Source organism: Amphiprion ocellaris, chromosome 1, assembly GCF_022539595.1.
Source record: "Amphiprion ocellaris isolate individual 3 ecotype Okinawa chromosome 1, ASM2253959v1, whole genome shotgun sequence".
Taxonomy (NCBI): Eukaryota; Metazoa; Chordata; class Actinopteri; family Pomacentridae; genus Amphiprion; species Amphiprion ocellaris.
In genome coordinates this window covers 34,093,985-34,117,675 of record NC_072766.1, presented here as the reverse complement: position 1 = coordinate 34,117,675, position 23,691 = coordinate 34,093,985, and the positions used below count along the sequence as shown (strand labels likewise).

Here is a 23,691-nt window from a genome sequence, read left to right as displayed (position 1 = left end):
TTTCTAGAAATACCATCAGCTTTCCTTTATTTCTTATATTTACTAAACATACAAACAGTCCAAGTCGTGATGAGCACTGTAAGTCAGGTCTTGCAACATTTAGAGGGCAAAAGCTACAGAATGACAAATGGTAGGAGAACTATTTATACTGAAAGATATCTGAAAGTTTTTTGCCGACTTTTCTGACACGTTAACAAGAAACTTTAAGCGGTTTTCTTTCTGGCAAGATCTCATTGATGCATATAGCCAGAGTGGTTCCAAAGCTGCAGCCATTTTAAATTGTTTTTGTTGTTGTTGTTTTTCTCCAGAATAGAAAGGGAGTGGAAGAGCTTCCACTGCGATGCTAATTTCAAGTACACCAAACAAAATCAAATAGTAGTAACCAGACATGACTCAAGTTCGATGTAGGAAACAGGACAATGGTGTATTAAGTTAACCTATATGCCTATATTTATGTGTACATACAGGCTAACATAACAAACCTCAATTGTCTTATTTCCTACGTGCTCAGAGAACGTGAGTCATCTCAGCGTTAAGTTGAATTTTAGGTCAATGATGTTGGAGAGTCGAGGGCTACTTTTGGACGAAGCCATCAAAAGAATCAAGAAAATTACTGTGGTTGTCTTCACAGAGTGTAACAGGTCAGCATTGAAAACCACCCAGCAGTTAGTCAGTAGCTACCCAGCAGTTGGTACTTGTTTTCTCCTCTGAAAATAGCCCAGAAAGAGGTTTCATGGGGGTTCCTGCAGTCAGAACAAGTGCAACAAGTTCAGGCTTCCCTGAAGTGGCCCACTAGTCCCTGCAGTTTTTCCTCAAGTGTAAATTACTTTGTACCAAAGCAGTGTTGTTTCTTAAGTCATGACACTAACATGAGTAAACATGCCAAACGTACTTGTTCCACCTTTTTAAATGAGAAGATTAGCTGTTATCTGTAAAACTAGTGTCTGGGGTTTTTCTGACTATCTGAGGGCTAATCTATGAATCTGTTAACAATTAACAAATAAACTGGTAATAAAGATAATTAATTGCATCCCTAATTCTACCTTCTTTCATCACCAGTAAGTCAGTTCTATGATCTATGAGCTCACTCCAAGACCACTAGCATGTATTTATACGTTCAGTAGCAGAACTTCTCATGAACCAGTCATTATCTCTTTGCTTTCAATCCCAGCCCACAGTATTCTGCCAACGAGCTGACCTCAGTCTAATCATTACTTCATCATCAGTGACAGTGAATTCTATAAAGGCTGTGACTTCCCCAGATTAACTACTTGACATCTTTCATATTTCTCCTAATAATTTGCAATGTGAAAATAAACTGTACAATTTTATTCAGTTCGGCTGCAGAGTTTACTAAGATGTATTGGTTAAAACATGCAAAGCCAAATGAACAAATGTGAGAGACGTTAATGCTCCTGAACCATAATTTGAGGCTTAATTGTGTAAAGTGAAAAACTGAAATTATAGCAAAGTGTTCTAACACCATGGTCATAATTAACCCCTGAACATCCCAACTCCCACTTTTTATTGAAATAGACCAAAGACTTGAAAGCGCCTCGTTGGTTGGAACAATGAGAATAGTGTGTACTAGATGGTGTGTGCCCTTATAGATGACAGAAAAGAAGTGAAGCTATTGTTTTGCTGTGCATTTTATTACAAAGGAACCGTTGCTGCTGTTGCTGCTATTGTTGGTGTCTCAAAAATGTTTTTCAGTCATGAAGCTTTATGCTTTCAAACAACGGCTCAAAGTGCAGCATTTAAAATGCAGAGTAGAGCTGAACTGTTAGTCAAAAATATAAATGAAATACATAAAATGTGTCATTACATACCATTTCAATAACATTTAAATTAAGCACAGAGACGGCCTGCAAGTTCTGATCTCTATACATACAAAAACATATGATAGAGACTACAGTATTGTTTGGATAGAAAATGTAGAAATTACCATTTTACCACTGAACTCCTCACTCATAGTGCACCTTTTTTGCATATTGTTTTGCCCTAATACAGAGACAGAATTGTCATTCAGCTGGGTTTGGAAATGAAAATGGGCTTTCTCTGATTTTAAGAGATTTTCTCTGCTCTTCGTCCCCTGACAAGGTCAAGTCAACTTACTATTATTTATAATAATAATCACATATAAATTTAAAACAACAAACACTGATCCAAGGTGCTTTCCTTTAGAGAATTAACATAACAATAAAACTTTGTGTAATTTAATTATCTGGATCCCAAAACCTGCCAGCAGTGTGAGAGGTATGTTATCTTTTTTTTTTTTTTTTTTTTTTTTTGTTAAAGTTGCCCAAATTACACCATTTATTAGGCAGAAACTGTAAAAACTGAAAAAATTGTCTGACCTACTTTGAGCTTTCCAGTGGTCTATGAAAGTATCATATGTCACGGTTCTGTCAGGAAATTTAACCAAATCCAAGCTCCAAATCAGGATATTTCATCAAAATCACTGTATTCTTTATGTGTTATTTATAAATTCACCATACAATGAATTGTTTGTACCAGATCCTGTAAAAAACTAAACATTCTGCGCTTGGCAGTGCAGTCATTAGACCATTAGTGACTTATCTGGAAGTAGGAATCAAATAACAAAAATTCAGGGACTTTATGTCACACAGCACAGGGCAGGTAGAAGATAAGTATGGAAACAGATTAAAAGTATCAATGATAAAAGTTTTCTATGATATAAAGCAGCTTTTTCCATCGTTGTCATGTCGGCACTTAAATAATGTTTCCATGCTTATTACATTTTTTTCATTTTAATGGTATAATCAAAACAATTCAACTTTTTTTTTTTCATTTCTTCACGATTTAGGACATGATAACTTTTGTTATACTACACAAAAGACACAGACAAGAGTTCTGTCTACGTTTAGCCATTGTTACGCTGCTTCAAATGAGACGCAGGGATTTATATTGCAGTAAAAAATGAGCTAACACTCAGTAAAAACATGACAGAAGCCCAAAAAGAGTCCAGAAACAACTTGGTGTTTAGAGGGTTAAAAGAGTACTTTATTGTAATATGACTGTAGGTTTTAACTTTATGTTTTTAGAAACTTCCATTAAAACACATATGAGAGACTCAAATCAGTCATTCACACTATAGCGTTCTTCCTGGAGAAACATATTTACCTTATTTCCGTCTAGATTCTAGCTGTTTTGTGTCAATAACTTAATTAATAACCTAAAAGAAACGACTTAATACCGCAGCAACTTTGAAGTAGCAGAAATTTCAGTCAAAAAAAAAACCTTAAAATTTAAATCTCAACACAAATCAAACATACCTGACTGAGGAAAAACTTTATTTTCTAACACAATGCTCACTTGATAATGAAATACTTTCCCCTGTTACCTGCTTTGGTCGATAAGTAGCTATTGTCCCTTTTTCACAACCCCCCAAGTGTCTGAAATAAGCTGCAGTGTAAATAGGTCATTTCAAAATAATCCCCCCATCCCTCCTTGGACCAAACAGATAACTGGCATCTGTCACTGTAACTCCCAACATTAATGCCATTTACACAGAAACCTGGATCATAAAGGCAGTAACTTTCTGCCCAGCGTATGTTTTTAACTCCTGGTGGATTCGGCTGTACATTTCTGCATGATATTGCTTTCTGACTCGCTATCGGATTTCTTTAAGCTTCCCTCATCTTCCATCCTATCCTCCCATCATTTGATGATCACTGGGTTCAAACTGAGGCTACAGCTGCTTCCCATCTACTTTGCAGCACACTGACATCTAGTGTTGACGGCGTCTTACTGCGGCTGCTCTCTAGAAGTGTCACAGGCCTTTTTTGACAGATGCTATAGATGTGTGTGTGTGTGTTTGTGTGTGCAGGCTTGTCGTCATGGCCACGTGCAGCACCTGGAACATCTGCTGTTCTACGGAGCAGACATGAGCGCCCAGAATGCCTCGGGAAACACCGCGCTACACATCTGTGCCCTGTACAACCAGGTGAGCCGTGGGGGTGTGTGTTTCTGAGCTGCATCAGCACAGATGTGTGTGTTCATGTGTGTGTAATGGAGCACTACTGAATTGACCTGCTACTATTTTAAGATTAAAGCCAGATCTATCAAATCTGACTGAAATAGTGGGAGAAACGTGGAACATGGCTTGCTGTGTGTTTGCCATTAAGGGGAGTGTAATCACAGACATGCTTCAAAGTGATCTCTGATGTGCATTTAATTTCACTAATAAAAGTTAAAATGGAAAAAGAAAAACACACAATGCACTGGGTGCAACAGAAATCTTAAGAAATGCAACTGAAAGATGTGTGCATCAGGAAGGAACTAACTTCTAAGGTGATATACATTATTTCACTTTCTGTAAACAATTCATAAACTGGAGTCCTACTACGAGAAATGTAAATTTCTCTATATAACTGGGGTCTTTTAGCTTTAAGATTTGTCCTTTTTTTCAGCTTCGATTCACGTTTATCTTGTTTGCTGATTCAATTCTCTTTGCATATTTATATACATACACATGTACATTATGAAAGCTGCTATTATGTGTATTTATTATTATTCTCTGGCATGTGTTTGATCAGTGTTTTCAGTGTATTTTCTTTACTGATTCGAGATGGATTCTGTACAGAAATCTTAGTTCATAAAGCATTATATTGAGTCAGACTTGCATGTCATGCGCTTGTTTGATTTGTTAAAGCCACAGTGATGCAGTACGATCAAACATTTTAGAAACTGTGCTGGTAAAAATCAAAAAACATACTTTATTTAAATTTGGCTCCCATCTCTGTCAGGGTAGTCTCCTTGTGCAGCAGTGCTCGGCTCCCAGTGCTCCTGTAACACTTGTATCACGTGATTGTCACTGACAGTCCCCACTATATGTAAACACACCAAGCACAATCCGCAATGGGGGCTGGATACTTTGTGAAAATGTTAACTCTTATACTTGAACTTAATTTTGGTGAAGAAAAGGAAGTTGTAATAAGCCAAATTCAATATGCAGGACACATGAAGAGTCACGATTGTGTTGTTGTGGCTAAAAACCTTGTGCGAAATCAATGTGAGTGGGTACACAGCGCAGTTACTGCAGTCCACCGCCGATGTGAATGTTGAAGAAAACAATGAGCATCTCGCTGGTGCTGACCTGATGCTCCCTCTCCTGGTTTTGGAGGCTCTTCGCTTGTGAAAACAGCCTTTTCTGCATCAATTTTTGTGCATTTTTAATTCCTGTTACTGAACAGGAGGTAGCTGAGGGGGACAAAAGTTCTCATACAGCTTGTAGCTTTTGAGTAACCCAAAATGAAAACCGAAAATGTAAAGTCCTCATATGACTGTGCATAATCGTGGGAGGTTAAGACTGTTTCTTCAGTAACATACCTGAGCCTGTTTGATTCCTTGTAGTCCCAGTTTGTGCTTTTCAGTTTACACTGTAGACATTTCTTTTGGTAAATAGAATTCCATGTTCCAGAGATGATTTATCAGTTTGTAGCATCTATAAAATTTAGAGATAAAAGCAGACTTAAGCAGGAATTGTCTGTCACATTCAACATGAGGAAATATGTTGTTTTGTTTGGGGTTTACAATCCTTTATGCTTTCTATTGTTCTTCATCTGATAGAACTGATTCAACAGTCGTGAACCTTCTCTGCTCACCTTCACTGTTTGCTGACATTCACTTTGCTTCTGCTGCTGACTTCACCTCATTGAGTTCTGCTCTGTTTGCAAACACCCTGCAGGGTCTTTGTTCCTTTTTCTCAGGGGACAAATTATGTGCGAGTCTCCTTGCATGTTATTTATCATACATTTGAAGCTGAAATGCTGCAGCTTAGAGTATCCCAGGAGTATAAACATGCCGCCAAGACGCTATGTTTAATTACAGCAACATCTAACAACTATTTTTCCAGCTATAACGTGAAACGTAAACAACTTAAATGAGGTAAACTCTTGATGATACATAAATTTATATTGCATTGTTCTAGATAAACACATAAAAATAAGATCTTCCATACATATTTAATTTGGTTTGAACATTGTTGTTGACTGTTTCATTCCATATAACTTCAGTTTCTCCTTTTACAATTGTTATTTCAAGGTATATTACCATTATTGTCTACTTTTTTGGTGTTTTGTAATGGTCTGATTCTTAAGGATGAGGCTGGGTGTATTCTAAACCGATCAGCTGCAACGTTAAAACCATTCTCTAATATTGTTAAGGTCCTTATCGGGCCACTAAAATTACTCTGACCCATCAGTGCGTGGGCACTGGACGTCTGGCGGGTCCTGTGATGTCTTGGTAGTGGAACATTTGGGTTCTGTGGGTAGCAGGGTAGAGCCTCTTCTTCAGCTGCATCCCACAAGTGTTCAGTCGAATTGGGATCTGAGAGTATGAAGGCCGTCTCAAATCCTGAGGGTTCTTCGGGGAAGTTTTTGCTGATGGAGACCATTGACAGAAAGGGGTTGGCTTGATTTGAAAGAATAGGTGATTTTGTACTGCAAGAACTTGGTGCAGGCACAATGTGATGCAAACATTCACAGGAGTATTTCCATTGCAATGTAGGATCGGACAGCTTAGGTTATGGTAAGTACATCTAGACAATGACCAAGAGTAGTTACTGGACTAAACTGTAGTTCTATGAGCACAGATGAAATAGAGCAATGGAGGTTTGCTGGGGTAACTTAAATTGAATTGTACATTGAAGATGGTGATGTTTAAGAGGTGAAGATTCGCAAGAAGGGACTGTTTTTCCACTTTAGAAACCTGTAGGATTTTGTAGGGTGGCACAAACCTTTTTGCGTTTTCCAATTACAGGAACTGTCGCAGGGGAGCCTATTTTAGGAGAGAAAAAAGTACCCACTCAGGTCGATGCGGATTAGTTGAACTCACAGAGGCGCGCATTGCACCATTTTATCTGCCATTTCAATGTCCTTATTGAGTACCTCCTCTCTAACATTACCACCATCAACGTAAAATTCAAGATAAAATTCAAGATACAGGCAAACATAACAAACCTCCATTGTTGTATTGCATGCTCATCAAACTGGAGTTATGTCTACTTCCTACTATTGGTCATTGTTATGGTGCAGTCAGTGTAAATGTTATGGTTGAAGTTATTTGATCCTACACCACAATGGAAACTGTAAGATTAAAAGGGCAAATTAGGGAACTGTTTTTTATTTAAAATTTGGCGTTACCTCACACTTGTCCAGAATTCCTGTGGTGGAAAGTTGCCTATGGGCAAAAAAGTGTAATGGTAGCTGTCTTCTCTGAGTTTAACCAATTAATGTTGTCCTCTTTAAGCTTGAACAATCGGTGTTGAGGTCCACCCAGCTGTGTTTCAGGATGATTCAGAAGTACCTGCCCTGAAAATGTCCCTGAAAAAGATTCTACATAGACACTTCTTGCAATGGAACATGTTCACTGGTTAAGATGCCACAAAATGGCCCACAAGTTTCCGGCAGCAGAACATCATCTGTCGTTTAAGTAGGTAATACATGTCAAAGTAACATCTACATTAATGCAAGACCCAAAATTTCCCAGCAGATCATTGCATTGGAACAAGATGATCAATGTCCTTCACGTCATATTTTGTTTACTATCAACAGGAACCATGGAAAGACCAAAACCAATTATGAATTTCCACTTTGCCGTAGAGCTCCAGTGTTGATTAAAAACACATCAGTGAACCTCTCTGTTCCTTCACAACCATAAACACACACACACACACACACACACACACTGTAGTTTATTTTTAGTTTCCCACAGTATCCAGCCCCACATACACTGGCCTGCTGCCCAAAAATGTGGATTATTCTGCTTCTGAAAATAGTTTCCAATAAAAACATTTTTTGGGAAAAGCAGCTGTTTTAGAAAATAATTTACCTTTAAAGAAAAACAAACAAGCATTCATTCATGAGGCATTTTTAAAAACATATATCCTCAATAGGGACCATTGGTATTGGAGCTGAGTGGCACAGTCAGAATAGGAAATGATAAGAGTCTTATCCTCTAACCGAATGTGGACAGAATAGAAGAGCCATTTCAAAGATCACTTCAGTTAAACCTGTCTTTATACTCTCTTACTAAAGGTCAACCATAGCCTCTAACACTTGTTTGTACAGCCAGTCATCTGAGACCGGTTTACACATTGCCCTTGGAGCACAGTCCGCTAAGCAGCTTCGAATGAAAAGCAGCCCATCGGTGTATTCAAATCAAAGCACGCTTTTAGTTCCACTTAGAAAATGCATCCCAGTTTCTGTAGCAAAGCGAACATGGGCTTTTGACATTTACAAAGTGGCTTTTACACTGTAAAATTGATTTCTTTAGGAAAAGGTTACCATTGTTGTGTATATTTCTTTTCGTCAGCAGCGTGTTTGTCTGTCTCTCTTGACTTTTGGACTCCCTGACCTGTCTGTGATTCATGAAAACTATAGTTTCATTGCCATTTGTACTGTCCTTTTTGAACAATGTTTACTTAAACTGAGGGAAAATGGTACATTCTCTGATGGACTATTTTCAACTACGGATTAATACAGCTTTGCCTGTTGCCCAGCTCGCAATGGTGTATTCGAATCTAAAATTCATGGACCTGATCTGAAGGTGTAGTCAGGGTGAGAAGGGTGTCCAGTTTTGGAACCTTAGAGTCACCTAAGTAGTCAGATTGTGACCTTCAGCGCAAACTAGAGCATTTTGCTGTGGAGTATGAAGCGGCCATGTTGAGAATCAGTACTTCCGAGTCTGAGGCCATGGTTCTCTGGAGGAAATAGATGATTGCGTCTTCTGTGTTGGGGGTGAGTTGTTGCCCCGAGCAAAGGAGTTAAAGCGTCTCGATTGGTTGTTCACAAGTGACGGGAAAATGGAGCATGAGATGGACGGGTGCTTTGAGGAATCGTCAGCAGTAATGCAGGCATTGTACCTGACCGATGTGGTGACAAGAGAGCTGAGCCAGAAGGCAAAACTCTAGATTTACCATTCGGCCTTTGTTCTGAACCTATCTGAGCTTCGGGTAGTGACCAAAAGAACGAGACGCAAGCAGCGGACATTAGTTGAACTCAGCCTTAGAGATAGTATGAGTAACTTAGACATATGAGTAGAGTCGTTGCTCTTTTGTGCCAAAAGCAGTCAGCTGAGGTGGTTCAGGAATCTGATTAGGATACCTTCAGGTGCCTATCTTTGGAGGTTTTCCAGACAACTGTATGGAGACAGTAGTTAGACCCATAACCTGTTGGAGAGATTACATACCTCATCTGACTTGGGATGGCCCAGATGGAGCCAGAAAACCTTTTTTGGGGAGAAGGATGTCTGGAATATCCTGCTTAACCAGCTGCCACAGAGACTCGACTCAGAATAAGCAGAATAAAAATAATTGGTGGGTAAATGGTTAAATACACGAGTGGAGAAATTGGATTTTTCGATAAACAAACTATAAATGGGGTTAAAGTATTTTAGCTCTCGTGCACAGAACAACAAGCACTGCAAACCTCATTGCTGGTGCTGAGTTACCAGTTTCATATCCCATTAAATAACCTCTCTGAGTCTTGCCTTGAACATTATTCGGTGTCACCATTACATTTCTCACTTGTTATCACTCCCGTCCAGACAAAATTGCCCGCAGCTTATCAAAAGCAGATGCTACTCCAGCAACACCCTTTGTGAACCAGAATGGTGCATCACTCTGTTCTACCACAACCAGCTGTCCCACCTAGATGACCTTCAGTTCTACACAGATGGGTCTTCTTCAGACAGTTTTTTGAGGTTTTCTACCCCAGAAGATGGTTTCCTGCAGAACAGCTTACCACTTTCTTACAGTTCATCCAAACCGTTCCTACCATCATCCGCCACTTATGAAATTCTCCAAGTAATCATCAGTCTGGTGCGAACCTTGGAATCAGTATCTTCTAGCTTCTTTAGCTCGCTTAAGTGCAGAGACCAATATAACATCCACTAAATTCATCACTGTATTTAACCTCTACTGTATCTCCAAAGACTTCCTGGGCTTCTCACTCAAGCAAAGTAAATTTGACACCCACCTAAGGCCTCCCAAGCTCCTAGCGTATCATGTACAAACAATAAATGTCTAAATACTTCCACTTCCAGTGCTCTGTCCTTCGCAGAGCCTGCTCAAGTTGCTGCCTGATCCTCATTCGTGTCAAACTTCAGACTACTTTCATTTTCCTTGGAATCTGATATCTCCATTTTATTTTCCTGCAACACCTTTAGCATTGGAACAGTTCAGTGGCCTACAGCAGAAGTGGTCCAGACCCAGAATAAGGTGGTGGGTTATTGGTCTTAGCAAGCTAACTAACTTCATATTCACTCCAACACTAAAGATCTGCACAATGCTCAGTCTTCTCTCCATTCTTAGGAGGCTTTCTTTGGGAGTCTAGCTGATCCTGAACAAAGCCTTACCTTATCCTGACTAATCATCACACTTAAAATCTCAATTCAGAAACATTCTTGTGCATCTCACTGACAGCATGGTCCTTGAGCGCTAATAGTATTACTTAGTTGCTAGTTTTGGTCTCTTCACTGCATGTGTTGATAAGAAGAATATAGAATATGGTCCAGCCTTACCATTTAAAATCTAAAAATTATTAAAGCCTTGTCGTGTGGCTCCACGTGGACCCATGGAGATCAGATGGAAGACGCTAGCCTAGGACCTGAAAGCACCAAAGTCTGATTTAGAGAAATAAATCAGGTATTTGTAGACGATAATTAAAGCCTAGAATATTCCAGTCTCATCTCTCAAAGCTGGCGAGTTGGAGCAATGAAGATGATGATAATGATGGCAGCATCTGTGAAGTAGAGGGGGTTGATGTAACCTGGATTATTCTGTTATTGGTTGTACTGTATGTCATAAATATGCATGAATTCTCACTCCTGCTTGATAGATGGAGTACTCTGAATGGCTTCCAGTTCAGAATGCTGCATTAAAAAAAGCACGAAAACCTCAAAACTTCTGGCAGGAGAAAGCGAGAATTTCGCTGTCATCTTCTCCATCAGTGATCTCCACTCACTAATGCAGCCTGAAATGCACAAGAAATATCCATTTGGAGATGAAGTTTCCATGGCGTCCAAGCTGCAGCGGCCGGGATTAGCTTCAGCCTCGTGAACACTGGAGATTTGACCTTTCTCACAATGCGTCCCGCTGTCTCTCCAGTTCTTACATTTGCTTTTGTGCCCAGCTTCTAATTATCCTCACAGCTTACATTTCCAGCTCCATTTTAAATGTAGCTTATATAGGAAAAACAAAACATGTCGTGGGATTGCTACACTCCATATGGAAAGTAAAAATAGCACTCTGATGCATGTCTTAAAATGTCTAATCGCAGTGATATTTGTCATGCCGGCTAAACTGTACAGATCACGGTTGTGTATCAGTATCTGTGTGATAATTTTTCAACTCTCAATAGGTTATTGTGGAGCTAAAAAAAGTATTTATATTCATGTGTGTGTGCACAGTGCATGCGTGGTTGAGCACTTTGTGGGCGATTTGTGCAGTAGATTCAAACCCCTCAGCACTCTACATCTCCGTTCTTCTCTCTCTCTCGCTTTCTGTTTCTCTTTCTATCTCTCTCGCCCTCACTCCCTCTTTCTCTTTGAGTGCAGCAATAGATACACACTTAACAGCGAGAGAAGCTCCGTTCCTCATATAGGTAGTAGATGTTCTGTTGTTTTATTCCTTCCATCCCTGTCTTAGTGATGGCATGCTTAGATATTTATCAACTCTGACCAGCTCCTGCTCTGCTCTACTTCTGGAAAAAATCAGCTAATTTCCTGGAAATTTCTTGAACAAAGTAGGAGCATGAAATGTTTCTAGTGTTGTCTTACGGAGTCTCTCAACTTTATGTTTTTAATGATCTTTCTCTTTCTATTTCCCAGGATAACTGTGCCAGAGTGCTGCTTGTTCGCGGAGCTGACAAGGAAGTGAAGAACTACAACAGCCAGAGTCCATTTCAGGTAACGTAAAAAAAAAAAAGAAGAAGAAGAAAAAAAACTCTTCTTCACTATTGTTTGCATGTTTTGTAATTATAGAAAATAGATTTGTGCTTTCAGCATAAGGAAAACATTTTTAGCAGCACATTTTCTTCATCTCATTTGTTACCATGGCAACAGTGCAAAATGGTCAAGGTCAGCTACAACCAGGGATGTTAGTGTCTTTCTGGCCAGTATTAGATTTGGTGTAATTAGGCTGTGTTTAGAAGCAAATTGAAAGTGAGCATGGAATGTTGGTGGTGTCTGTTTAGTCATTCAGCTTCTTGTACTTGAGTAGATGGCTCTTTTTTTTTTTTTACACATTTAAAACAGAGTGTTTCGTCTGTGCTGACAATGAGTACCACTGCTCTGAGTTTGTCTTCAAGAAACTCAAGCAAGTCCAGCTGCGTTTGTTTTAGTTTTTGGATCGCTGAGAATCTCCACAGATTTTGTTTTCTGCACAATACTAACTTTGTGTAGCACTGAAAAGCAGCTTTAGCTGTCTGTCTTTATCCAATTTGTTCTGCAAGGTTTTCCTAAAAAAAGAGTTTAGTGTCAGAGGATGTAATTTTTTAATGAACCCTCTGAACTCCAAGCAATTTCCAGGTTTTGTTTTTTTTATTCACTGTGCGCTCATGTTTTGCTGCAATATGACTCTTTTAACCCACTGAACCCCGAGCAGTGTCTGGATTTTTTTTCTTTTTTGCTTTTATAACATTTTTACTCCTGTGGCCTAATTTTTCACTGCAGTATAAAGTCTTGCACCCTAATAGAAACAACACAACCATGGCTAGATGTACAGAGAACTCAAAAATATCTCCTGTGCAGAGTAACACAGATATAATTGTTGAAAAGAGAAAACAAAACTTGAATTTTTTGATTATTTATTTTACAAAAAAATAAAAAATGGATTCAGATCTTTCTATATATGTTCCTATTTGCCTCTGTTTGCTATTTACAACTTGTACAAAGTCAACGTTTTTAGCACTACTCTGCTCATCAATTTGTGAACGATGTTTCACAGTGCAGAATGTATCTTCCAACAACTTGCACCTCTGTACAGTTTTTTTTTTTTTTTTTTTAGCCATGTTGCCTTTATTTTATTGATCTGGTTTGTTTTATTTTGCTCTTGTTATCTGCTGTCAGCGCTGTGTAAACAAAGCCTGCAGTTCACCTGAGAACTCTTAATTTTTGTCATGTGACTGTTCTTGAAGCTGAATCCGTCGTGTCTTCTCGGTTGTGTCGAGGTGCACATAGTTTTTATTAGTTTTTTACAGGATCTGGTGCCATGCTTTATTTTGGTGAATTTTTGAATGATGTAGATAAAAGTTTATTTATTTTTATTTAGTATTTATTTAACCGGGTTAGTCCCATTGAGATCAGAGATCTACATTACGAGGGACATTTGGCCAAGTGGGAGGCAGCATCGTCACATTAAAACAATATACAACAGATAAAATTAACTACATTAGATCTTGCTCACATAACACTTGCACACAGACAGGGTAAACTGTAATGATTTCACCAGAGTTTTAAACTCATTCGGTGTAACAAGGGCTTGAAATTGAAGTTTAGATTGTTATTTATTCCAAGCATTAAGTGCAGAAAACCTAAATGCTTTCTTGCCCAGTTCAGATCGTACTTTGGGGTGACGAGTATCCATAGATCAGCGATTGTGACTTCCATGTTTCCTTGTTAAAAAACAAGACAAATAGGAAAGAACAATACCCAGAATGGTTCTGTAAATAAACACAAAGCAATGACTGAGACGTCAAGGAAAGATGTCCAGTTAACTTTAAAGTAATAAGCTAATTTTTTATTTTATTGTGCAGACATAGCTACATATGATTCGTTCAAAGACTGTCAGAAAGTTGAAAACCCAACAATTCTTTTTGTTTTACAGTTTCTGGCTGACAAATGGTGTCATTTTGGTGATCTTTTTTAAGAAAGCATGCCTCAAAATGACAGCATTTATCAACCATAAACTGTAAGAATAGAAGGAATCATCAGATTTTTGACTTTATACAGTTTTTAAACTAACCATATGTCACACATGAGTAGTTCAAATATCGTCAAAAAGTTTAAAATCTGATGATTCTTTTTTGTTTTTACAGTTTCTTACTGATAAATGGTGTCATTTTGGTGATTTTTATTTTTTACGATACATGCCTCTAGATAGAGCATGAAGGTTGCAGTTTTCATGCAGCAGTGGCAGCATGCTGTAGTACATACATGAAAGAAGTGTAAACGCATAAAACCTGATACACAGTTACACAGAAAGTAGTACAGCTTCAGTGTTTGTGTAATTAACTGAGCTGGTACTACATATATCCTAGTGCATGTGTATCTATGCGGTTGTGTTTGTACTGGTGGAAGTGTGTACACATCCACATCCATCCCAGGAAAAAAAACCCAGAAGCTGTAAGAGCTGCATAGCTGGCATGTTTGACTCATAACCTACGCCTGAGTTACAAAAGAGCCTTATTCAGGCAGGCGTTTATGAAAGGCAGTCCCACGGGGTCCTCGACTGTCCTCCACAGCCACTCCAGTGGAGCGCTTCATTAGCTGGAGCGCTTCATAAAGGCTGCGAGACCGGGCCGAACGGAGATCACATCGGGGTGTTAGTCAGAGTTTGAGCTGCGGTGCTGGTTTGTAGCTGTGGCCTAGTTTTAGCTGTGCTCATGTTAACCTGCAGCTTTGTTTCTTTCTCTGTGATGCGTCTCTTTTATTTGAACACAGTGCAGCATTCAGGATCAATAATCTGCTCAGCTGCATTATGTATGTGGAAGCAGAAAACAATCATCCTTTGTCGCAACAGATTTAAAAGAAACATTTACATTTAGATTCTATTAAATAGCCTGGTGATGATTTCCATAAGGTAAAAAGTTTGCAGTGTTTGCACAATAGAAGGCTGTGAAATAAGCAGTGTGCTTCAGCCCCCTTTTTGTACTAATTTGCTGTCCTCGAGCTGAGGAGCACCTGTTTCAGCTTCATTTTGCTGGAGGATGTGTTGAGAACCCTGTTTCTATTAGCTAGATGATGATGTTTGGTGCTGTTTTGATGTGTGCTGGTACAGATGGGTGATAATTTACCAGGACAGCTTGAAAACATGAATTTACATGTGCTACGGTCTCATCCTAGGTTAGTATATTATTGGGTAAAGTACTGAGGTTTCTGCTTCTGTCTGTCTGTGTTGCTTTAGGCTTGGAGTAGAATTTAGTCTGAAGCTTTATCAGAGGCTAAAACACTGCAACTATGTTAAACTAAACTGCATTCTCAGTTACATTTGAATGAAAACCCGTTTTCTCCCACGTTGTTTGTGACGTATCACAAATACGTTTCTAATCAATATACACTTCCCGTCCAAAAAAAAGTCGCACACTCACACACAATATTTCGTTGGGCCACCTTTAGCTTTGGAAGTGCCACACATTCAGTGTGGTATCATTTCCATAAGCTTCTGCAATGTCACAGCATTTATTTCTGTCCAGAGTTGCATTAATTTTCTGCCAAGATCCTATATTGATGATGGGAGTCAGATTCCTGCATAAAGTCTTCTCCAGCACATCCCAAAGATTTTCAACGGGGCTGAGATGTGGACTCTGTGGAGACCAATCCATATGTGAAAATGATGTGTCATGCTCCCTGATCCTCTCATTCACAATGTGGCCCCCATGAATCCTGGCATCGTCATCTTGGAACATGCCATCGGGGAAGAAGAACTCCATTGATAGAAAGACCTGGTCATTCAGTATATTCAGGTAGTCAGCTGACCTCATTCTTTGGGAACATAACGTTGCTGAACCTGACCAACCCCAGATCATAACTCTAACCCCCACAGGCTGGTAGGTACTAGACATGATGAGGGCATCACTTCACCTGTCTCTCTTCTTACCCTGATGCGCCCATCACTTTGGAACAGGGTAAATCTGGACTCAACAGATCACATGATCGACCACATTTGTTCCTCAGAGATGATGGTTCACCACTATCCTTCCAGGTTTTAATAATATGTTGGACAATTCTTAACCTGATTTTAGTAGTTTCAGAAATCTCCTTAGTTGTTTTCTCTGCTTGATGCAGGCCAATAATTTGACTCTTCTGAAACAGATTAACATCCTTTCCATGAACACAGGATATGTCTTCCAACACGGTTGTTTAAGAAATGAGAAGCTCCTCACTGCATCAGCTAGGGTTAAATAAGTTGTTGCAGCTGCACTGCAGTAATTATCCAATGGAAGGCTCTTACCTGTTTGTTTAGTTAAGTCCAGGTGGTGACTTTTTTCTTGGTCAGGCAGTGTATCTTTGCTATTTAAGTTAAGGCTTTACTGTCACTCCTGTTCAGCCAACTGTTCATATACTGGATGCAGCTGTGCTCATCACCATCGTATAAAAGAAACGCAAAGCTTTGAAAGTGTTTTGAAAGGCTCATATTTGAACCCAAACAGTGATTTCTCCTTGAACCTACACAAACAGCAAGTAAAAGAATTCTTAAAGACCTTTATTAGTTGTTGATTTAACCCCTAAAAACTAATCTGTGTTTCAGCGTTACGTATTTAAAAGTTATTGCCATGAAAATAACTCCTTCCTGCCTTAAAATGGCTTAGATGTAACTCTACACTGCACTATAAAAACAATTTTGCGAAAAAATAAACGTGAAAATCTGGCACCCTTATGTTAAAAAAAATAATAATTGTACTAAATAATATAACAAGTGAAAAAAACTGTATAATGGTTGAAAATTACTGAAGATATCCGTAAAATAATGAGATTTTTAGCTGATTTAAATATAGTTAAGCTGTGTAATTCTACTATTACACATTGTAACATCTAATATGAAAATTTGACTAGTTAATATCTGTAATTGAACAAAGCAAGGAGAATCTGTAAAATAACAGTTAAAAACATTTACCATTTTTCAATCCTTAATATGCATATTTTCTCTTTTAAATCATGGAACACCTATACACCAACACCTGTACATTAACAATTTTTTGATGATTTAAATACAGTAAGAAATAATGTAAGGTGTTATAAACAAACAAATTACCATTTAAAAAAATTTAGATTTTTAATGCAGAGATTATATACAATTTTGGCCCGTTTTTCAAATTTTATTTTATAGTTATCATGTAAATGAATACGTTTTTCTGTGATTTTTACAAACAAAACCAGGAAAATTGGTAAAATACCAGTAAACTGTTCAAAAAAATTAGTTAAAAACTGTTTTTGCTTCCACTAGAATGTGCAGAGCTATGAAATCCCTGTTTCTCTTCATATCCACCCATCCCAACTCGCTGCAGCTCGAGCAAACCAGCCCACTTGTAATATTGGTGTAGCTGAGCCATACAAAGTCAAACCTTAATCTGCTACAGGAAGTCCCACTCTGTTAGCTGACAGAATGTGTTTCTCTGGTTTGTTACATACAAAACCCTGAAAGTCTGAATCTGTGTTCTTGAGAATGTCATTGGTCCACTGCTGTAGAAGTACGCTGCCGTGGTGTTGACTGCTTGTTTTGCTCATTAATTGTCTCCTAGCATAGAAAATAACACCACAGGGACATGTTAACAAGGTAAAAAACTAAATTTTTACCGGAGGGGGTCTTTAAATCTAAGAATAATGATCCCACTCGGGATGCGACCCCAGGTCTCGTGAGTGAAAGTCCTGATGCTGACTTAATCAACCACCACCTCCTTAACCTCCTAACACAGACTTCCTTCCACATCATAGTCTTACCTTCCGGGAACAAAATAAATGTCTTTAATAAATGTAAATGAGAATGCAAACAAGCTCAGCAGCAACATTTGTCTCATTATTATTATTACTGGTGTCAAACATTTAATTACTGCATGTAGCATGTAAACTACAAGCAACTTTATGATGTTTACGTGAACAACACGCTGCTGCTACAGAATGCTTCAGCATTCCTTTACTGTATTCACACAGTAAATAAGCTTTCACTGATAAGTATGAAAAAATACGTCAGTCACATGCTCTGGCCTTCACCTTCTGATGTCAACACAATCTCACAAAGAACATGAACTATGTGAGATACTGAGGCGACATCTAAGGCGGCGTTTTCCACCACCATCGTCGAAACAAAGCATGCCATTTGTTCTTCCAGTAGACTTCTATACGCATGGAAAAAAAACAGTCACTAAGACAGTTTATGTAGGCTTTAATTTGTCACCCAATGGTATATATCAATGTTGCAAATGAATGCAAAACAACACAGAATAATCAAATTTATGCTCAGTCGAATGAGCTGTGTTTCATTGTTATGCAATGTATGAGACAAACCTCCTCAGGCACATAAAACAACAATGTAAGTGATACACTGTTGCTTTTTAATCACATTTTGCTTCCGTCTATTAACTTGGACAACAGACTTTAGTTTCACAGTGGCGCGATATCACTTGTCTTAATTTCCCATCACTTTGTAATAATAGCATCGGGTTTCGCTGCCAGTCCGTCAGAAATGAGGAGCTGGAGTTGCTTCTGGACCCAACGTTTTGCTGGAGCTTTCGGCAAACATGCAGGCAGAAATCTGTTGTGAAAGAGACACAAACAGCAGTTCCTCCGCTGACAGCAGGCTCAGCAGCAGAGCAGTGAGCAGCCACTAGACATGTTGGACTCTCACTTGTTGTCGAGTGGAAAAAACTCGCTCTCTTGCTCTTACTATCTTTATCATTGTTGCACTCTCCTCCTACACACCAAGCCAGGAGCTGATTCCAACAAGTTTATGCCTGTTTTCTGATCATCTGGCATCTGGGAAATGTAGGAAATAAGAAACAGAAGTAGATGAAGAAAAATGGGATTCGTGCATCAAAAGCATGAAATTACATCACAATAACTCCAGTAATGCAGAAAGTATGTACAAGTATAGGAATGAACTTCTCTCCTAGAATCTCTGTAGAACCTGAAGGAGACATCCAGTTGCTTTTTACTGACTGAGAATCTGCACCGACATACAAGACTACATATGAGAATGGATTTCATTTTTATAGTGTATCAAAATATTGAGCTGTCACTGTAAAACTATGGGCATTAATCTGCAGCTGTAATAACCTCAGCTGGTTTCTGGTTTCGTTCTTGCCAGCAGATGTTGGATGCAGTGATTTGCTGCCATTCAAACGAATCAGCATTGATTCACAGTCAAGGTTCCAGTTCCTCCCACAGACGTTGGCTCTGTGAAATCTAGTTCAAGAACCCCTCAGGTAAAAACCATTATATTTACCTTGTTAAGGGTTCAAAGAATTCAAAGGCGTTATTATTATATGCAGTAATAAACTAATTTTCAATGCAATGAAATTCTTAGTTTGCGGTGTTTCTGTGTAGTGTTGTGACACCATGTTCATATGGTGTTTTTTATTTGCTGGACACATAATGACACGAAATACAGTGAAATAAGCAGTCACGGTCATGTTTTTCTATCTTGCAATGGCAGCATACAAATGATGGATTACTAGATTACTCCAATATAACTACTTGCCGTTGTAGAGTAGGTTTACAGAGTTTGAACAGAGACATAGGTGAGCTGATGTGCTCGAGCTACAGGGATATAGAGGCAAGAACTTCATGGTTGTGCGCATTTTTGATGAAGCAACGGTGTAAAGTTACATCTCAGACATTTTAGGGCAGAAAGGGATCGTTTTTATGGGGAAAAAATCCTCAAATATTTAAGTTTGCTCCAAAGAGATGAGTTTTTAGGCGTTCAGACTACAACACAAGAGGCACTTTCAGGACTTCCTTTCTTTCTTTCTCTATGGAGAAGACTCTGAACTTGAGGACACTGACAGAGCAAGAATATTCTTCTAGAATATTATTACCTGCTGCAGCATTGAGGTTTCCCTCCAGTGAAACTAAGGGTCCAAGATCAAATCATGAAAATCGCCCATGTCCTCATACTTTTGTGTACTTTTGGATGTATTTCAGTGCCCTCAGAATAGCTACTAAACCCGACTATATAAATGTTGCCCAATCCTAATCTTAGTACTAAGGTCAAGCCAGCAATTTTTGTTATCTCCCAAGTTCCTGACAGTTCACACGGATCACAGTTTTTGTCTACGCAGCGACTTCGTACCACTTATGCTCAGCAGAAGTGCGTATGTGCAGAAGATAAGGCTTCTAAGCCCACTGGAAAATAGTATAATAGCAACAACTCCACCACTGTGGATGTCCGCAGGCAGTATAATCAAGCATTAAGATCTAAGTGCTAAAACCCTCACAAACTTAAGTGATGCCACAGCTGCAGCGTTTCAGCTTGTCAACTTGTGTGAGCTGAAAGCAAGATGAAGAGTACATTTTTACCTGCGTTTAATCACACACACTTCAATCAACATCTCAGCTGATTGCATACTGTTTGCGACATTGCATTGCATTTAAACATTATTGAAAACCATCACAAGTCAGAGAAACAACATCTGTAAATGTGTCCAGACATTTGACTGAAAACACACATAACTCAACAAACGTGCAACAAATAACAACAGCTAAGCAGCCAGGTGGCGTCACTGATGGATAAACTCCGTAGTGGATTTCTTTCCTGCACCATCCATGCTTGCTTCTTGAGCATTTTGACGTTGGTTGGATCACTTTTTTTACTTTGTAAACTTTGTGCAAGTCCCTCAGAAGAGTCTACACATGTGGAACAAACAGAAAAGATGAATAATAGCATTAAAAAATCTGCATCAGAGCCCTCATGGAATTGAGAATTTGACAGTCGGGCAACTATAAATGGGCAAGAACAAACATAAAGGCCCATGAGTCTGTGAGTATGGAGATTTGTGGTGTATTTATAGTGCGTTTTTCCATTTTATCTACACCAGTGATGCAGGTGGGAGCATTTCTGTACACATTTCTGTACACATTATGCAGTTGCGCATTTCCTCACAGATGAATTGCAGATGAGGAATCCCGTTTTATGTACAGTATGTGTAGCTCTTTATTTGCCTCTACACTACACACCATCATTAGGATCCACACTAACACTCTACAGTGTAAATGTTAGCAAACAGCGATTGCCTCAGCTGAGTGAGGCATGTTTACGCTGCTGCATGTGCTCTTAATTAGGACACTCTGTGGGCGTGTTGTAGCCATTTGATAATATCATGTGTCAGTCCAACGTCTGTGTATGTGTGTGTATATGTATGTGTGTGTGCATCAGTTTAGCCTGATAACAGTTGTTGCATGTAGCTCAAGGAGTAAGAATTTAACTGAAGCACAGAAAACTCCCATCATCCTCTCTGAGTGTCCCATTTTTTTAGTTAGAGGGCTTTCAAAGAGATAAAAATTCTTTATTTAACAATGCCCTCCAACAATTGGCCACATCCTCTACTTCTCTAGCTCCTCTTTGCCTTTTTTTGTGTTTGCATCTCCTCAGTCTGACCTTTATGCCCTTTTAAGCTCTTCATCCTTCATTCTCTATAAAACCTAATTTCATTTACGTTTCACTTCAGTTTCATCTTCATGTTCCTTATATCTCCTCTGCTCTTTTTTCATCCCATTCTTCTAATCTAATTCCTTCCCTGCACTCCTCATTATATTCTTTGTCTGTTTTCCACTTCCTTCGTGCCCTCGGTGCCCCCACACATTTTCCTATTCTTCCAGTTGCCCTTGGCACATACAGCAAGACTCGATTTCCCCCCTCTGCCTTATTATTCAAAGCCCCACACAGTGAATCGCAGCCAACGGCAGCATGTCATGTAGTGAAGTAAGTGTCTGAATATTCACGTCAAACGACCTGCTGCCATCAGGGCCAGTTTTGCCAAAGAATAAGTAGGCGTTTTGTGACGAAATTTTTTTCACTGTATAAATAGATCTGTAAATAGATTCCGTTTTAACCTAGTTCAGCTTAACCCATGAGTGGAGGAACATATGCAAAATCATACAGCTAGAAGGATCTGGAAACTAATGTTTCATACGATTTGTTTTCAGCAAGTTAAAAATTCAAATACCACAACTTGCATCATTCTTACCATCACTCCTTAGAGCAGCTCACTAATGTAATATTAACCCCGTGAACCCCAGGGTGTTTTTTTTTCTCCTATCATTGTGGGGCTACTTTTCACTACAATGTAAATCACTGCACCTCTATGGAAACAGCACAACCATGGCTAGAAGTAACAGAAGTTAAAAATATTTCTCTGTACAGGAGGATACAGTTATAATGCTTTAAATCATAAGAAGTAAAACACAAAAGTTGAATTTCTTTATTTGTTTTTAAAAAATGTAAAAAAATAAAATAAACTCTGAACTCAATATCTACAACTTTTTTTTTTTTAACAGCCCACATGCGCTAAATATACTGGAAAAAGCCAAAAAGGCCCTGACTTTTTGTCAAGTGATGTTTGGTCATAGCTGACTGAGTTATGGTTTTTCAGGCGCGCCAAGGAGCACAGAATTTTTATTTATTATTATTTTATTTTTTTTTTTTTTTACAGGATCTGATACAAGAACTATATTTGTGTCAAATGTTTGTGTAAGCCATCTACAATCAGCTCATTTTGATGAAATATCACAATTTTAATGTAAGATTTGATGTCAGTTAGTAGGTCAGAGATGATTTGTTCAAGAAGAGTTGAAAATCCAATGATTCTTTATGTTTTTACAGATGTGATTTTTGGTTTTTTTTTTAGGTAACATGCATTTCATTTCATGCCATAGTATTTTCAGAGCTGCTCTCGGGTGGATTTTTGAACAGTGGACAGAGCCAGGTCAGCTGTTTCCCCTGATCGCAGTCTTTACTTGAAGTTAATTTAATCCTCTTCAGACTATAGATTCATATTGAACACACAGGCACGTCATCGATCTTCTTGCTACAAGCAGAAAATTCAGCCTCCAGTGAGTCGTTAGAGATGAACGGGCCTCATGAAGCTGTGCAAACTTTTGATTTAATATGAATCCGTTCATTTTTTTTTTTTTTTTTTTACAGTTTTTTAGTCTTGCTTACGTAGATTCGTTCACTGTGAAACTCAAACTGTCTCAGAAGAGATATCTGGAGAACTTTGAAACCTTAAGTGCTGATCAGCTTGCAGAGTTTCAAATTAATGTGTAATTGCATTTTTCCTCCTTCCTCTGTTGGACTTTGGTTCTTCAATGATTGCTAAGTGATTTTCCTTTCCCTCGCCCCGCCTCTCGGTTTTGATCCAGCAGACCTGTTGCCTCTGCTGATGTTCCACTCAGCTGCTCCACATCCGTCCCATCCCCCTCTGTGTTATAGACAACCATTTGTCTCCATGACAACCAGGGGAGAACAGGAAAAGAATCGATGTGGGGGCGGGCGGTGATGGTGGTGATGGCAGTAGTTGTGGTGATGGTGGGCGGCGGAATGACAATGAGAGATAAATTGTGATGGCGCTTCCCGTTGCTTATTGATTACCTGGTTTCATATCTCAGTTGATCAGTTGAAATTAAAGCGTCTGGAAGGGAAAGCAGTGGGCCGATGTAAAATCAGAGGCTTTGGGAGATCAAATGATGTAATGGGATTGGATGAAGAGCTTGTATGTGGCGCCAGTGGCTTCATCTGGAGCTTCTGTCTACTGATGTTGAATGAGAGAAGCTCGTCCATGCCATCATGTTGGTGGATGAATATCAGGTTGCTTTTTTCCTGTTTGAATTCAGTGCAAAACGGACATTTTTCTCAGTTGTATAGGTCGTCCTTGACATAAAGTACACCGCAAAGGCGACTCTCTTTATTTGAGCTAATCACTAACAAGTAAACAAACATTTTAGTCCTTTTTATGG

General features: G+C 38.9%; 1 protein-coding gene across 4 annotated transcripts in view; it reads left to right on the top strand.

Moving 5' to 3' along the window:
• shank2b (SH3 and multiple ankyrin repeat domains 2b) overlaps positions 1 to 23,691 on the top strand; it is a 305,290-nt gene that overhangs the window by 114,050 nt on the left and 167,549 nt on the right. For all 4 annotated transcript variants that reach the window (XM_055009730.1, XM_055009711.1, XM_055009729.1 and 1 more), the window contains 2 exons: positions 3,851 to 3,967; positions 11,854 to 11,931. In XM_055009730.1, coding sequence (XP_054865705.1) covers positions 3,851 to 3,967; positions 11,854 to 11,931 — 195 coding nt within the window. The remainder of the gene's footprint in view (positions 1 to 3,850; positions 3,968 to 11,853; positions 11,932 to 23,691) is intronic.